The sequence below is a fragment of the Theobroma cacao genome, chromosome 1, assembly GCF_053813885.1.
Source record: "Theobroma cacao isolate CCN51 chromosome 1, ASM5381388v1, whole genome shotgun sequence".
In the NCBI taxonomy this organism is placed as follows: domain Eukaryota; kingdom Viridiplantae; phylum Streptophyta; class Magnoliopsida; order Malvales; family Malvaceae; genus Theobroma; species Theobroma cacao.
The window spans coordinates 11,860,241-11,877,512 of NC_142639.1; the positions used below are offsets into that span (position 1 = coordinate 11,860,241).

Sequence of the window (17,272 nt, forward strand, 5' to 3'; positions counted from 1 at the left end):
ACTTAAAGAGTAGAGTTGAAGGCCCCTTTCTCCCAATCAGAAAAAATGTTAATATCAAAAAAAATAATATTTTTATATTTTAATGTGAAAAATAGAATAAAAATAAAATCGATAAATTTAAAAATTGTTTATGCTGTTAACATAAAATAGATAAGTTTATAAATTAGTTATATTGTTAACTTATTAAACAGGTTTTTATTTTTTAAAAAATTATATTAATTAACTTTACAGTAAAATTAGCTTTACTGTAAAATTCACCCTTTGATTCAACCTTTTTATCACAGTAATTATTTAATTTCTTATTGATTTTGCCATTCACTTCTCCAATGTTGCTGCTCATTGCTTAACTCTACTGAAGTAAGCCTTATACAGTCATCTTAACTAGTCTAACATCGTGCCTGAGTTTCACACAGTAGCCACATTTGCAAGCTAATTAATAATTGGCAGACTAATGTCAAACATTAACTGAAAAGTTATGGTGGCTGCAGTTCCACACTAGTGAAATTATTAGTTAGCAAAATATCCATGTTCAAGTGCTTATCATCGCAATCTGAAAGGATGTAACTCATTCTTTCACAAATTTTGTCCCATGGGCCTAAGAAATTTATGGCACTGCAGCATATAAAAAAGTAAACCCATTGTGTCGATAAAGAGAGATTGGTTACAACTGGTTAATTCTAATTCTATTGAAATATTTAGTTATCAACCACCTTTTAACACATGAAATTCACCTCATACAATGAATTATTGATGATAAGCAACACTTTTTTTTGTCATTGTGCAGTTGTAAGGTTTAGAAGAGCTTGATCTTCATAGAAAGAATCAACATTCCATTATTGTGTTGAAGATGAAAGAATGGTTAAGGCAATCACAATTGATCTCATACTTGGTCGTAACTTAGGATTCTCCTCTGTGCACGCTTTTGCAAGCTGAGCCATCTGCCATCACAATCATACAAATCTATAAACTTAATTATCTAACACTTCTTTAGCAATTAATTGTTCTGACCTTGAGGACTGAGTCAACTGGATAATTATCCCCAAGCCTTGGATCAATGAGTTTGCAAAGATCTTGCATAGGATCAGGTTGGTTAAGAACATTCTCAAACTGCAGAACCAGAAGAACCAAAAACAAAAAAAAAAAAAAAATCGAATTATCCCAATGCTTATGGAATTCCTTTCAGGATAGTGTAGACTTGCATTTTCAATTTTCCCTTCTAGTTAAAATCACATTAGAGCTTGAACACATCTGAAATTTCTTAATATTTTATCTTCTTTTCACTATTTTTATCAATTGGAGCATAGGGATTGAAAGAACATTAACCAGAGCAACAAGGCCCTTTGATCCGACAGCAGAATCATTTGTCTTGACTATAGCTGCTTTGGCAGAAATGAGCTCATAGACGACAACGCCAAAGGCATAGACATCCACTTCAGGCGAAACTTCACCAAATCGAGCATACCTGCACCCATGGTAAAAGCTCAGTTCATGTTATAATTAACCAGAATGCATACACGTACTATTTGGTGTCAGATTGAATGTGTGCTAGGAATGGAATTTAAATAAGATAGTATATGTGTGTGCCTGCGCATCCGTGTATGACAACGTGCATGTGTTTGTATGCTCACTTAATAACCAAGCTGCCTTGTTAGCCATGTAAATCTATTTCATCAGGGAAGACCTGTTGGATGCCAAATATGTATGGTCCTTAACTATTATTATTAATTCATTTGCCGTTGCCTTAGGTTAGTGAAAATCACAGTTATCTTACTCTGGTGCCATGTATCCAAATGTTCCTACTAGGCGAGTGGGTAACAATGCTGCTCTTCCAGCTTTAGGGAACATTTTTGCCAATCCAAAGTCTGCAACCTGCAGTCAAAGGGATACAGCACCATGATCAGAAGAAACTTCAGGATGGTCTACCGGATGATAGATAGAAAACTCTAACCTTTCCATGGAATTTTTTGTCTATCAATATATTGGCTGATTTAATGTCACGGTGAATATAAACAGGAACAGTATGCTCATGAACATACTCGAGACCTCTTGCTGAGTCAAGTGCAATTTGCACACGAGTGGACCAAGGAAGTGGGTCTTTCCCTGGAAATGGACAATCATAACCATCAGTGCTGTTCTAAGTCACTGCTATTACCATTAGCAATTTAGCAATGATTTAGGCAGAATCATCCTCACCTGAGCCATGCAAATGTTGGCTTAGATTGCCATTCTCAATGTACTCGTAGACAAGGAAAAGAGAACCTTCAACACAGTATCCAATTAAACGAACATACATTGGAAATATCACTGAATAATATATACTTCCTTGATAATTAACATATATAAAACCTTTCAAAGGTTATTGTTAATGCAAAAGAATTTCTAGAAAGTAAGAAAGGTAAGGCTATGAAGTTTCATTTAAAATGGTCTAAGGTCTAGTACTCCACGACTTGTGGAATGCTGCGACATATGCAAAAGGCAGTTAACTCATTGAGAATCCACTCACCAAGATAACTGGAACTTCATTCGATTATTTCTATTAAATTAGCCCTGTTAAACTAACGTAATGCAGTGACACATTTATATGTCGTGCCATTGATGAATGCAGATTTTTCCTATCCTCATCAAGACAGCAGAGAACAGTAGAATTGATCTCTAGCAGATCAATGAGGTCTCCGCATATAATATGACAAAAATTTTCTCCAGATTGGAAGATAGAAATGACAGCATTTATTAATTTTCTGGTACAAGTATTTAAAGATATGCGTTTTAGTTAAATACCAAACAATTAGTCTTAAAAATAGGTCCCCTTTCAAGATTTCAGTTTGCTATAAGCTTCCAAAAGCCGAAGACAACTGCATTCAGGAAAGTGTATTACCAGGTTCAGATGATGAACACGTGTCAAAACCTTAAGTTCAGCTAGAAATTCCTTTGATGCTTGCATACCCATCTTCTTGATTGCCACTTTCTGCATAGCAAGTAATAAAGGAGTATTATGGTTATGGAAAAGAACACATGTAACTGACATATGAAAGGAACATACCATTTGTTTTTCTTCTTTGGCTTGACGATGTTGGATATTGTTGAATTGGAAAAAGTCGAAAACATTTTGTTTTTTTGGCTGAGAAACGAGTTTTTTATAGGGGAAAAAATTTTGGCTTTTGAGGAGTTCAAGCTAGGTGCTGCCACCAGTTAAAGAGGTCTGTGAAAAAATTGGGTCCAAGTCCAAGTTCCGGTGATGGTTCAGAACTAGTATGCTCATGTCTCATCCACAGTCAGCATTAACAAGTAAGGGCATAGGGAAAATGAAAGCAAACATGTTTCATGTTTCACAAAAGAAAGGAAAGCTATGATCCTCAAATGGTAAGATATTCAAGTATTTACCATCCCAATTTAAAAGGATGGAACTCATTCTTTCACGAATTTTCTCCAAACATGACTAATGCTGGTGACATGTACTGTCTTTTTCTGGAACTCAGCCAAGAAGCAATTATAACTCATGTACAATAACCCAAAACATCATATACAGAACATTCTTCAACAATTTACGAATAACAAATAACAAATGCTTGCAACTACCGACCTGGCCTCTTAGCTCTGCATAGTAAACAGCCCCAAAGCCCCCTTCACCAACCTTGTGTGTCAGACTGAAACTGTTAGTAGCTTGGGCAAGTTCTTCATGCGAGAACTCAACTGATGTGTCTATGATATTGTCTTTATGGCCATTTGCTTTACTGCTAGGAGCTAAACGCCCCCAACCACCCCAAAGGGGTTAAAGAAGAAAAAAGGGAAGAGGAACGAATCAGTAATTGAAATTATGTCAATAATCATCTACTTGATCTTTCCAAAAAAAAAATTATCATCTACTGGAGACATCTAATGATTCTGTTCTTGAAAAGGAAAAAGAACCAAAGAAAAAAGATGCTAAGAACACAATGATTCTATAAGAGCATTCTTCATTGTGGGAACAAGTTGAACCATTTAGCCTAGAGCAGGTAGAGATGATAGTCCTGGCACTCAGTGAGGATGTGAAGTTGCGACTTGCGACCTTCTGGAAGGAGAACTTTAGGAATGAGGACCTACTAAAAGCATGATATATTGCTCTGCCCCAATGGGTACTAAAAACCAGTCCTTGTGATAATTAATCATCTATTCATTCAAAATGGATAACAAGTGATTCAATACTTGTAAAAAGCAGTAAATTTGTGTAGCGTTCTTCAATTCCTAACTCATCAAACAAACATAAGGGGAAAGTGGACAGAGAAAACTGGGTGAGGGGGACAGAGAAAATGTACCATCCCCAGCTTGAGCAGGTAGAATTTTGGGTGATGTAGAGGGAAACATTGCCCACTTCAGCTTCTTCTTCTGATAAAAGCCAAAATATAGAACACCTGTAGCCAGTAGTAGGAATCCAGCTACTACTGCCGAAGATATCCCAGCAACAACCATACCAGATAGTCCTACTGAACATACATATAAAGGAAGCTATGAGCTCAAAGTATACGATCGAGGTTTGAGTTTAGAGCTTCAGCATGCCAATATACAAGTACAGATAATCCTCAGAAAACCAACATTCAGAGAGAAGGCAACCACCTGCGCTGCAAAATTGAAGGAACGGAAAATATACTTAGGAAATTTATGAGGGTGCTTAGATGCAAGAATAAGACATACTAATAAATTTAACCACTTGAAGACTAGAATAATGGATGCTACCTTGACCTCAGGGGTCGATAATTACCACTTGCATCTGTAAATAGAAGTAAAACTTTGGTGAAACAAGTTGAGAGCAATACATAAACACTCAAGATCTAGAATATTAGAAACAAGATTAGGCTAATAATTCAATAATAGCAATATACGCTAGAAATAAAAATTGAAAATAGTTGCAAACATAATAATTCAATATACGAAAAAAATTTTAAGAATTAAATAAACATACAATGTATGAAATAATTAAAATTTACATTATTTAAATAGTAGTATTAAAATAATACTATTTACTATCATCTAATGTTGTTATTTAATTATATGATCATTTACATCATTTAAATATTAATATTAGAATATATATAAAATATTAAATAATTTATTATTAAATGCTATAATTATGTAAAACATGCAATATTATTTAGTATATTAAATTTTATTATGTAATTACAATAGTGATTATTTTTATTTATTTTATAGTTATATTATTTAATAAAAAAATTTTAATATTAAATTGTTTCATATGACGAAAAATAATTAGTTTAGAGTAAAAAATTATATTAATAAATAATATTAAAATTTTTTACTAGTGTTCAATAATATTATTTAATCATCATTATAACAATATTAATAAATAACAGTGAAATATTATATTATTAGAACATTATTAATATTAATAAATTATTAAATTATTAAATAATGGAATCCATTGAATAATTATTACATAATTAAATTATATAAATATTTAATTATTAATGATTTTTAAATATTATATCTTTAATAATTAAACTATTAAATAATTATTAAAATTATTAATTAATTATATAACATTAAGTAACAAAAAACACCAAATCAACTTAAAAACCTTGCTTGCAACAGAAGAAAGTCACCTTTGCCTGGAACAAAAATCAAACCATCCCCTCCGCTAAGATTCACCCCCTCGTTGTAACTCTGCACCAACACTCCAACATCCTGGGAAAGATTGGTCTGAGTCAGCACAGCTTCCAAAGTCTCGCCGGGTAGAAGCGGGTAGGTGATAAACAACCCGTAATTCTTTGAAACAGAAGTATCACCGCATGAACAATTCACAGTCACATTCATCTTATCATTTTCAGCCATCTCATCGGCTTCATACGTGTTAGACCGCTGCAACCACTCAACCGTGGTCAAGTTGGAGTAGTACAAACTGGCGATTTTCTCGTAGGTGTCGCCGGACTTAACCTCGTACTCGAACACGTGGCCAAGGAATTCACCGTTGATGCAGTCACAAGGGAAGGGCACGTTGACCCTGGTAAAAGCTTTGAGCCTATCTTCGCCTTCCACTTGCTTGTTGAAATCCAGGATGGCATCGGCCACGCCTTTTGGTACAAGTTGGGAATGCAAAACCTCGGATATGAAGGTTACGTTTGTGTTTTCCCAAGCGTAGTAGGACGCTAATGCTAAGTCACACCCTTTCTTGCATTTTGATTCTATTACGGTAATGGAAAGCGAGACGAAGAACAAACATTGAAAAGGCAAGCTAAATCTTAGTAGAGTCATCTTTTCTTCTCTGTTAGTGGTGAAGTAACCTTGGTTCTTTGATCTTCGTTTAAAAGTTTAAACGAATTTCTGTGCTTTGGTTTGTGATAAGCGTTTACTTCCACCAAGTTTCTTATCATTGATTGGTTTCTGTTCCAGCTCTTCCACATTGAGGAAAGTCGTGTAGGGTCCGCTCTAGCCCCAAACAGACGCCCAAATTTGAGAAATGGAAGTCAGAAAGTGCAACTCAGTCGACTAATAACTGGACTGATGATGAAGTCTTCTGGATGGAAGAGGTAAGACCAGTATTTGAAAGAGACCCTGGAAACCGGCGAGAAGTTTCCGAGTAGAGATAAAACTGGAACGACGGGTTTCATCTGGTTATATGTATGATAGCCTTATGAATCTCATATTCTGTAGATTCTGAATTTCTGCTTTTGGCAATGGGTTGGATTTTTAATTAACAAAGCTCAAAATAGGTGTTGAAGAGTTTCTGAAGCTGAAGACTTCACTAGAATCTAGAATAAGAATCTTCCTTGACAATTGGCATAGTTCAGCTGAGTTTATCAAAAGTCTTTAAGCTCCGAAGCTTGGTTAGGGTTCTAAAATGATTTTAGATTGTATCTAGTATAATAATTTCCTGGGGCATGCTGCTTTAGCGTCATTGATTGTATTACTTCTCTTGTGAACAAAAGCAAGTTCAACTACATAAAGGGAAATAGAAGCTTTTGGTCTATAATAAAAGTAATTCCATACTTTTAATCAGTAGTAAATGTATCCATTTTCCTACATTTACATTGATTTTATTTTCATCGGATATTTGAAGAACACCTAGCAAAAAAAAGGGTCTTATATGTATTTTTTTAAAAAAAAAATAATGATTTCATGCGACATATCAAGAAGTAATCTCAACGATTACATTTACAAACATCTGGAAATGGCTGTAGTGTTACTCGTACAAAAATACCTTTGCAACGCATTCTCTCTATCGTCCTGACATAAGGTTGACAAGAGCATGATTTTCATAGAAAGAACCAACATCCCAATCCTCTGTTGACGACGAGAGAGTCATGAGGGCAACCACTATGGACCTCATACTCGGTCGTAGTTGAGGATTTTCTTGTGTACACGCTTTGGCAAGCTGAGCCATCTGCAAATCAAAACAGCCACCAAAGCTTCGTCAAATTGAAATCATAAAATGAAAATCCTAGCATATTATTTCTCGGAGACTGCTCTCACCTTGAACACAGAGTCAAGTGGGTAATTATCTCCAAGCCTCGGATCAATAAGTTTGCAAAGCCCTTCTTTAGGATCAGGCTCATTCAGAGCATCCTCGAACTGCAGAAGGAGAAACACTTATTAAACTATGCTCATGGGTACTTTAGGGCTCTAATGAGCAGTTCTTTTCAGACAGGCAAACCCCACAGTGGCTCAATGTGTGATAAACTGATTTGCTCATAAAATTACCCAAAAAATTGCATCATCACATTTTAGCTCTGCCTGTTCTTACTCAAATCAGATTCCAATTATAACAAACATAATATCTGTGGGATTTAGCCTGTCTGTCACCACTTATTATTAATTGGAGTAGAGTGATTGAAAGAATATTAACCAGAGCGACAAGGCCCTTCGATTCAGCAACAGAGCCATTTTCCTTGACAATAGCTTCTTTAGCAGAGATAAGTTCATAGAGCACAACCCCAAAGGCATATACATCTACTTTAGGAGAAACATCACCATATTGAGCATATCTGCACACAAGCATGAATAAAGTTAGTCCATTTTCACATGAACACAAACTGTTAGGCAAATGGCAAAATTCCTTACTGGAATACCCACTTGCAAGGAAGGCACATGGGGCTAATTAAAAAAACTAATTTGTTGTTTATCCCAGAGCTAATATATTCTGATTTTAGCATCTTTGCACCTAAATTCCTACTAAAAAGGCATATTTAGCTTTGAATCCAGTATACCATAATACCAGCCATGCAATGATGTACCCAAAAAAAAAAAAAAACCAGCAGTGCAACCTAAGACTTAAAGGTTAACAAATATTGATATTATATTTTTATGGGTAAATTACAGAAAAATACCATTTGGTTTGAGGTAAATTAAAGTTGCTCAGGTTTAAAATTTGACACTTAACAACCCTGTGTTTATTTCTATTCCTTGTCTACTTAACACCATTAACTTTACTTTCAAGAATTTATAGGTTTTTATTTTATTATTATATTAATTTAACAAAAAGAGATTCTAGATTTTTTATTGCTAACGGTGTCAAGAAAAATTCTAACAAAAAAAAAAAACACAGAGCAGATATGTGTCATAATTTAAACCTAAGGGGACAAATTTATTCTGCATCATACCACATTTTAATTTTTTCATTATTTACTCTTTTTTATTTTCCAAACTACAAAAAGAAGGATATAATGTTTTGTGTTAACAAAATCTCACATTTAAAAGCATGTTAATATCATGTCTATATGATCACAGAATTATGTTCCATACCCTCTCCTCCCATGTCTAAATCACATGCATTGAGCAAATTCAAGCCAAATAAGATAGAAAAAGTTCAGGTGTTAGTTTTGAGGAGATGCTTGAATGAGCAAGGAAATTTTTTTATAGAGAAGCATAACCTCCAATAGTAAGGACCTAAGAAGAGTCCCTTAAGTAAAAATCTTTAAAAAAAAAAAAAGCACCATAAACTTTGAAGGGTAAATCTACTGTCAATATTGCTCATTGAAAGTAAAACCAAGTAAGCAGCCATACACTGGTAAGTTTTCCAGTTCCCACAACAATAATACGGAGTTCTCATCATCATGCAAGAACTCAATTATTTCTTCTCACAAGTGATAACCAAGACAAATTTAAAGGCTTCCATGACAATTACGTTTTATGGCACCAGGTCAAATTTTACAGGATTTCATGCCAACAATTTGAATGGCCTCCACCCAGTTATTACTATAACCTCTCCAATATCTAAACAAGCAGGCAAACAATCACACCCAATTAAGATTGAATATTGCACTGCTTAGGAGTTTGTCAGGGACAATTTCAGGGACATTCACTATTTCATTCAAACAGAAAAGCCATATTTGTAGAAGGTTTAGTTTGGTTTAAAACTAATTCAAAGATAATTACTTTGGTTTGCTTAGCTACAAAATCAACAAAACCAAAATCCAAAATTCATATACACACACATCCTACACCCCATAATAAACACAAATTAGTTTTTGCAGAAAAAGAAAGACATTCTTATGTATGTGCCTGTGTCTACCAGGTATGTTCACAATCAGTTATAAGTACATTGGTTTGCCTTCTAAACTGAATTAATATGAAATTTAAATTCGAGTAGATAGGTTTTTTAGGGCTTTGTTTTTCAGAAAACCAATAAGAACCAAACTGAATAAGAAATCAAACCTAGCAAAAGTGATATGGTATATTTCGGTTTCTATACCTAATTTTGTTTAAGTTTATTTATAAAATTATGAATTGAATTATCCAAACCAAGCCCTGCACACCCTATATGATGCCCCCCGGTCACAAATTCATTGACGAGGGGCCATTACCAGATACACGGTCCTTAACAGCAATTGCTGTTGAGTCGCTATCATTAAGTTAGACAAAACAGAAATTTATGAAAGCCCAACAGATATGTACTTAAGATGCTAACATCAGATATATCATGGTGTTTGCTAACTTGTATATGGGATCATTGGTCTCTTTAGTTATAAATCTACTGACAATGGGACACTTAGTCTAGAGTATCCATTCTTGAGCTTAAGTTTGGTCTATAACAACAATAGCAGATGAGTTAGCAAGTGCCTCAAATTAGATAGAATGAAATTTATCTTACTCCGGTGGCATGTATCCAAACGTTCCAACAAGACGTGTAGGTAGCGATGCACTTCCAACTTCAGTCAATTTTGTTAATCCAAAATCTGCAACCTTCATTAAAGTTAAAAACAATTCAGTGCAGAAATTACAAGAAGCTTTCAAACAGTCCACCTGATGAGAGAACAAAAAGAGGTCACCTTTCCACGGAATTTTTTGTCTATCAATATATTAGCTGATTTAATGTCACGGTGAATGTAAACAGGGACAGTATGCTCATGGATATATTCAAGACCTCTGGCTGAGTCAAGCGCAATTTGCACTCGAGTAGACCAAGGAAGTGGCTCCCTGCCTGGAAATAAGCAACATAAATCTATCAGTACTGTTCTGAGTCAATGCCATTACAAATTATTTCTGCATAAGAGATCTCACTTGAGCCTCGCAAATGCTGACTAAGATTGCCATTCTCAATGTATTCATAAACTAGGAAAAGAGAGCCTTCAACACAGTATCCGATTAAGCGCACCTGCATTGGATGTCAATATTAATATTCACTTCAAACATAAATAACAAAATAAAAACTTTAGGTGGTCATAATTGCAAAAGAATGTTTAGAAAGGAAGAAAAACTAATAAATAAAAAGAAAGGCCACTAAATTGAGTTACAATGATTGAGAAAATCTAATAAGTTTCATTATCCCTACATAGCCACAACTGCAATCAAGGGTTAATCCACTTCAACTAGATGCATTAAACTTCATTCAATTATTTGTATCATATACCTTACATAAAGGTAACAGAAGGGTTACAGGAGCAGTAATGCATGAATTAACTGTGCCATAGGTGGATACAGACGAATCCTCTGACTCATTCTACCACAGACAACTTAATTTTGGCCTTTGGCTGTTGGCCTATGATGCCACACGCATAATATTAACAAAATGTTCTCCAGATTCAGAGATAGGAACAGATTCAAGAATGTTTTCTAGTTAATTCCAAACAATCACTCAAAGATATGTCACCCTTTAAATGTCAGTTAGACAACGACTCACGGAAACTGAACACAATTTCAATCTGTTAACCTTTTCCAAGGTGGAGAAAAAGAAAGTGAATTACCAGGTTCAGGTGATGAACATGTGTTAAAACCTTTAATTCAGCTAGAAATTCTTTTGATGCTTGCATATCCATCTTCTTGATTGCGGCTTCCTGCACAGTGGGTAATAAACAGAATAACTGACAATTGGAACCAACATGGCATGGCAATGTGTCATTGATGCAGGTTTATTTAGCCATCGAAAGTATTTAACAGAGTAAGTTGCAAGTTCACAAAAATGCATGTGTGCATAGTTATTCAGATATCTTTTTTAAATGCAAGGAAGACCAGAGTTGTGTTTCTCTTAAAATGGGAAACAGCATATTCATGTATCTGCACCACCATTTTACCTATAAACCAAGCAAAAAAACCTATGGTTAACAGAGTCATTCATTCTTTCTTACATATGAATCTTTTTATGCTCTTCCCTCATCTTGTTTAGATGCTTAACTCTACTCATCAGACTTGAGCTCCAAATCCAATTATCCACATGATACATTGGCCAAAATTGCAAGCAAATTATAAAGGCAAACGAACATCCTTCAAACTAAGTGACATTCTGAATTTCAATCCTCTTAAACTCTGAACATGGCTAGAAAAGGTTTCTTTTTCCCCTCAATAAAATATCGTTAATTAGCAAAAAGTCCAAGTGATCTCTTCTCCGATCTACAATTTTTCCCCCTAGGCACACAGTTCTGGTTAGCAACGTAGTTGTTTTACATTAACATGCCAGATGTTGAGTCTGTCTCTGAAACTTAGTCAAGAAGTAAAGCTAATAACTTGACTAAACATACAATAACCAAAGCACCAAATAGAAAATTTTCTTCTAGAGTTTACCAATAAAAACTACAAAGTATGAAACTACATACAGACCTCGCCTCTCAAGTTTGCATAGAAAACAGCCCCAAAGCCACCTTCACCAATCTTGTTAGCCATACTGAAATTATCAGTCGCCTGGGCAAGTTCTTCATATGAGAACTCAACTGATTTGTCTACAGTAATGCCAGCAAGGCCAGGAGAAGAGGCAATGACCCCAGTTGATTGTGCTTCTTTACTTCCAGAAACTAAACAGTTCACACCAACAAAAGAAATATAGAGAAGAAAAGAAACAAAGAGCAAGGGCCAATCAGTAATAGAGACAATTATAATCATGATTAGTGATTTTGTTCTAAAAACAAACAAATAGATAAAAAAATAAAAGGTGTGAGATAATTTTGAAGCAGTTATTCAAGAACAGTACAGATGATAGCCCTGGCTCTCAGCAAGGATGTAAAGTGCAAACTCTTGAACAAAGAACTTTAAAAAAAAAGAAAGAAGACTAGTAGCATGTTATTGTACACAGCATTCTGCAATAAAGAGCAGTTTGCCAAGTGGTTTTGCTAATTTAACACCTATTTGAATAGCGTTTGCAGAGATTCAACTGGCAATGCAGTCTAAAAAGACTTGTAAGGAGCAATAAATTTGTGAAGTGATCTTTAGTTCGCCAAATCTCATAAACAAACAAAAAGGGAAAGGGGACAGAGAAGCAGGGGGGTTACCATTCCCAGCTTGAACAGATGGATCTTGGGAGGCTGCTGAAAGTAATGCTGCTCCCTTTACCTTCTTTCGGAAAAATCCAATATATAGACCAACAGCCAGCAACAGCAATACTGCTATTGCTGCTACAGATATCCCAGCAATAACTCCAGCAGAAATTCCTGCTCATATAAAGGCAAGCTATAAGCTCAAAATATTAAAAAAAAAATCCAGTCAATCAGCATCCCAATATCATAATAATCACAAAAGCAACATGCAGAGAAGGCCAAACCACCTGTGCTGCAAAACAGAAAGAAAGAAGAAACATGTTTAGAAAATTTATGAAGGATTCAAATGCAAAACAAATGATAATTAAGTATTAAGATATTTTAGTTTGAAGTTTAAAGTTGTAGAAGCTACCTTGATTTCAGGGGTCGAAAACTATTATTGGCATCTGCAAATAATAAAAAAAAAAAAAAAAATGCTTTAGTGAGGTAAGTTAACAATTATTCATAATAACCAGGATAAAAAACCACAATGCCATACCCTTCTTGGTCTTTAAAAACCTATAAGTTGACCGTATTGCATAAATTGCGCAGAGTACTTTGAAGAACAACCTAGAAATGAAATAATTTCATGTATTTGACAACATTTTTATACATAGTACACCCAAACATCACCTGAATGATTATAGTGAGCCAAATGAGTTAGATGACAGTGAAAACAAATGTTGACATCATTTAGAAAATGTGTAAACTCCCCATCACTTTATACAGTGACATAAAAATTACCAATTTGGTACTTAAAAAGTCACTGACTGCAAGTTTGCAACTAAACTTCCTTTTGATCAACCCAACTCCTACTTTCTTTTTGATCAACCCAACTCCTATAGGGTGAATCTCTGAAGAGTATTAACGTTAACAAGCCTATGATCAAGATACCAAGATGAACTGCCTAAGCTTAATTTCTACTCTATTAATCTTCCCTCTATCTCCTAGGGAACCACCCAATTGTCAGAAATTGAAACTTTTAGTTTGGAAATCAGGAGAGGGATTGGGTTTTCTGAAAAGGAAGAAAACTACATTTCATTTATAACTCGAGCCCACTGGACTTTCACATGTAATAGGAAAAAAATGGGCATAAACAGCTCTACTTTGTTAAATTACATAAGCAAATAATCATCTGGAATTACAAGCTAGACACTAAAATCAAATCTAAAATTATTAAACTCCATTCCCAAGTTAGCATCAAATTGCTTGTTCAAATAATCATCTAATTGCCACTTTTCTTTTTCTTTTAAGTCTCTTACAATATCTAAATTTCCACGTTTGACACTAAAATCCTACAAGAAATTATCCCATTTCCACTTACCTATAAAATAAAAAAAAAACAAAAAATCAAACAAAAATGCTTAAGAAATCACCTTTGCCCGGAATAAACACCAAGCCGGTCCCTGCGCTGAAATTCGCCTCGGGGTTGTAACTCTGCACCAACCCCGATAAATCAGATGATAGATTCGTCTGAGTCAACACAGTATTTAAAGTCTCCCCGGGTCGGAGCGGGTACGTAATAAACAATCCGTAGTCCTTCGAAATCGCAGCATCACCACAAGAACAATTCACCGTCACATTAACCATCCCAGTATCCGGTATATTAGTCGGCGGATAGCTATTAAACTGCTGCAACCATTCAACCGTCGTCAAATTCGAATAATACTCAGTGGCTATCCTGTCGTAAGTGTCGCGTGGCCTAACATTGAATTGGAACACATGGCCGAGGAATTCGCCGTTGATGCAATCGCAAGGGAACGGAATGTTGAGTCTGGAAAAAGCCTCGACGCTGTCTTTGTTGGCAACTTGTTTGTTGTAAGCGAGGATTGTGTCGAAATTAATTGTCGAGGAAGGTACAATGTTTGAGTTAAGAACCTCGGATATGAAGGTCAAGTTTGCATTGTCCCAAACGTAGTACGATGCTAAGGCTTCATCGCAGCCTTTGGTGCATCTTGATTCTACTGAAATTAAGGAAACTGAGATAAAAAAGAATAAAAATGAGATCAATTTTAGTAACATTTCGGGAATTGAAAACCCTAAGATTGGGATTTTTGGGGTTTAAGAATCGGAGAGAGGGAGAGAGTTGGAGGAGGTTGGAAGATATTGGAGACCGTTGACTGGAGATGTTTGAAATTTCGGTGATAAAGAAATATTTGAAGAAGAAAGTGATGAGGACGTGGCAAATGATTAGTGGGGTATTCTTGGCTCTTAATTTGTTCATCGTTTGATTGAATTGTCATTGTCGTATTGGTTAGGGTTGAGCGTGTCATACCTATAGTAAATTCCCGCGGTTTTTTGTCTTTGGGGATGTTGGCGACACGCTCGGAAGTGTGTCAAGTATATGTACGCGCTTGGGGAGAGCATTGGAGGCCGCGACGCCCGCTGGCTCGGTCAAGGTTGCTGTGTTGCGGACACGGATGGTAATAACTGGTCAACAAATATAAACAAATAGTCACTTGAAAGGATCTGTATTAGTATTATTTAATGGAAAAATTCCTGAATTATTGATTACAGCTTCATTTTGAAAGAAATGGCTGCCGTTTATAAGATTAAATTTTTTTTATTTCATTATTTAATTTTTTTCTTATTTAATTATTTCGGTACCATTTATTAAATTATTATAGTAGCAAACATATCAAAAGGTCAATGATGTGGTTTTAAAGAAATGGTAAGAACTTTGCACTTTTTAAAAGTAATAAACCGCAAAAAGAAAAAGAAGAAATTATCATCTAAATTGAATTTTAATCATCAAAATGTGCAAACTATGGTTGTAGATAGGGTAAGCAAAATTGGATTAGATCAATGATATGATCAAATGGAATGTAATTTGAGTAAAATAATTTGATCTTATTAGTTTTTTCTGTTCATCGATCTAAAAAATTTGATTCAATTGATTTATTTGATCAGTTTTCGATTTTAAAAATCTTAGACAGAATTAATTAAAAAATCAACTTGATATTATATATATATATAATATTTTCTATTTACTACTTACTAAATAACTGTCAAAATTAATTTTATTACTTTTGTTATGTTGAGCCTTAAATGTTAAAATTTAAAAGTTAAAATTTTTAAATGTTAATTTAATGACTTATATAAAAGGACAAAATGTTTGTCTTGATTCTTGTTGTTATGAATGTTAATTTAAAGAATATTGATGTTGTTAATATTAAATGTTATAATTTATTTGAATAAAATAAATGTTATTTTTTTATATATTTAGATTACTTGTATATTTTATAATTATAAATGAAATTTATAAATTTTAATATTATAATTTATAAAAAAACAAAAATGACAAAATTTTAATTTTTTTAATTGAAAATTGAATCGATTGAATCAAATTGACCCTTGATTGGTTTCGATCTTCTTTTTAAATTTGATTAATTTGATCAAGTTTTCCAAAAAATTTAATCTATATAATCCTTGATTACAACAGATCGAACCGGTCAATTACACTTCCTTAATTAGGGGTCATGACAGACCGCGAGTATGGCTTACTTTCGTACTGATGTAAGTGGGTATAACTCTTAACGAACAGGATTCGGTTGACAACAGAAGGTGGCTCCGACGTCGTTTGGGTAGGATGGGTTTGACGCCTTGACTGGGTCCGTTCTTCTTCCGCCTGCGGCAGAACTTTCGGTACGCTTTTTATTTTTTTCTGTTGGTTGCTAATGGCTGGCAGCTGCAATCAGGTGCCCTATTATTGAGGATTTGAATCAAAATATAATAAAAATAAAATTATGAAGATATAAACATTTAGATACTAGTATTTTATAATGAGAAAAATATATATTTTATAATATTTCTGTCTTCCATACATGATCACGAAGTTTAAGAATTGGACATCAATTTGGCTTTTTGTCTTCATAGCTCCATCAGGGGATCAGGTTCTTTTCTCATTTATTTTGATATTATTATCCATTGTCAAGTTAGCTCCATAAATTATCTCACTTTTGCTTTCTTCTTCTTCTTCTTCTTTTCTATTCTTTTGTTTTATTCTTTTAGCCTTGTATGATGTATATATCTAACTAAATTTATTCATTGTTGAATGCTGAGAAATTAATTCATGTTGACAATATTTATTTGCTTAACTGGATCTTGATTATTTTGTCTAAGAAAGGAAGAAAAGGGGAAAGAAACAAGGTATAAGCACTTGGAGAAAGAGGACAATACTTGAAAAAAAGTTCTCACATAATTCACTTGAAGACTCACTTAGTACTTCTTAATAAATTATTCATTTAACTTTATATTTAAAAAAAAACCTATTTTTATTAATTAATTTTAAAAATAATGTTTTGATATTAACGTTTATAAACATTATTATTTGAATCACTTGCTCGTTAAAAATTACTAGTTGATATTTGACTTTTTCACATTAACTCATTTTGATCACATGATATGGTCATATTAACTTATTTGTCACAATCGCAATTAATTAACACGTAAAGACATTTTAACAACTATATAACCTTTCCTTTTTTTAAAAAATAACTATATAACTTAAATATCAACTTTTATAAACATCGATAATCAAGACATGATTTTTAAAATTAGGT

At 34.0% G+C, this 17,272-nt stretch overlaps 1 protein-coding gene, 1 long non-coding RNA gene and 1 pseudogene across 3 annotated transcripts; 1 reads left to right on the forward strand and 2 right to left on the reverse strand.

Moving 5' to 3' along the window:
* Window positions 1–461: 461 nt before the first annotated feature.
* Window positions 462–6,388, reverse strand: LOC18612326 (lysM domain receptor-like kinase 3; annotated as a pseudogene). The gene is made up of 12 exons (XR_016025677.1): window positions 5,595–6,388; window positions 4,711–4,744; window positions 4,588–4,595; window positions 4,257–4,457; window positions 3,581–3,711; window positions 2,874–2,965; window positions 2,194–2,285; window positions 1,949–2,100; window positions 1,772–1,869; window positions 1,324–1,462; window positions 1,009–1,107; window positions 462–938 (listed from the first exon to the last, which is right to left on the reverse strand). The product of XR_016025677.1 is annotated as a lysM domain receptor-like kinase 3 (transcript).
* Window positions 5,597–7,100, forward strand: LOC148764535 (uncharacterized). The gene is made up of 3 exons (XR_016025678.1): window positions 5,597–5,733; window positions 5,820–6,218; window positions 6,382–7,100. It is a non-coding gene; the product is annotated as an uncharacterized LOC148764535 (long non-coding RNA).
* On the reverse strand, window positions 6,949–14,848 carry LOC18612328 (lysM domain receptor-like kinase 3). Its single transcript, XM_018113794.2, has 12 exons — window positions 14,087–14,848; window positions 13,084–13,117; window positions 12,959–12,963; window positions 12,687–12,845; window positions 12,022–12,212; window positions 11,172–11,261; window positions 10,489–10,582; window positions 10,257–10,408; window positions 10,079–10,170; window positions 7,835–7,973; window positions 7,462–7,560; window positions 6,949–7,372 (listed from the first exon to the last, which is right to left on the reverse strand). The coding sequence occupies exons 1-12, from the start codon at window positions 14,730–14,732 to the stop codon at window positions 7,208–7,210; spliced, it is 1,866 nt and encodes a 621-aa protein (XP_017969283.2). The 5' UTR covers window positions 14,733–14,848; the 3' UTR covers window positions 6,949–7,207.
* Between the last annotated feature and the right edge of the window lie 2,424 nt (window positions 14,849–17,272).

What these genes read in the sequence shown, in the direction of transcription:
- LOC18612328 (XM_018113794.2), bottom strand. Translation starts at nt 14,732, where the DNA reads ATGTTACTAAAATTGATCTCATTTTTATTCTTTTTTATCTCAGTTTCC. An exon ending in ATCTGTTCAAGCTGGGAATG is followed by an intron (nt 12,213 to 12,686) that starts GTAACCCCCCTG and finishes TGAACTGTTTAG; the next exon opens with TTTCTGGAAGTAAAGAAGCA. An exon ending in CACTTGACTCTGTGTTCAAG is followed by an intron (nt 7,373 to 7,461) that starts GTGAGAGCAGTC and finishes TTTGATTTGCAG; the next exon opens with ATGGCTCAGCTTGCCAAAGC.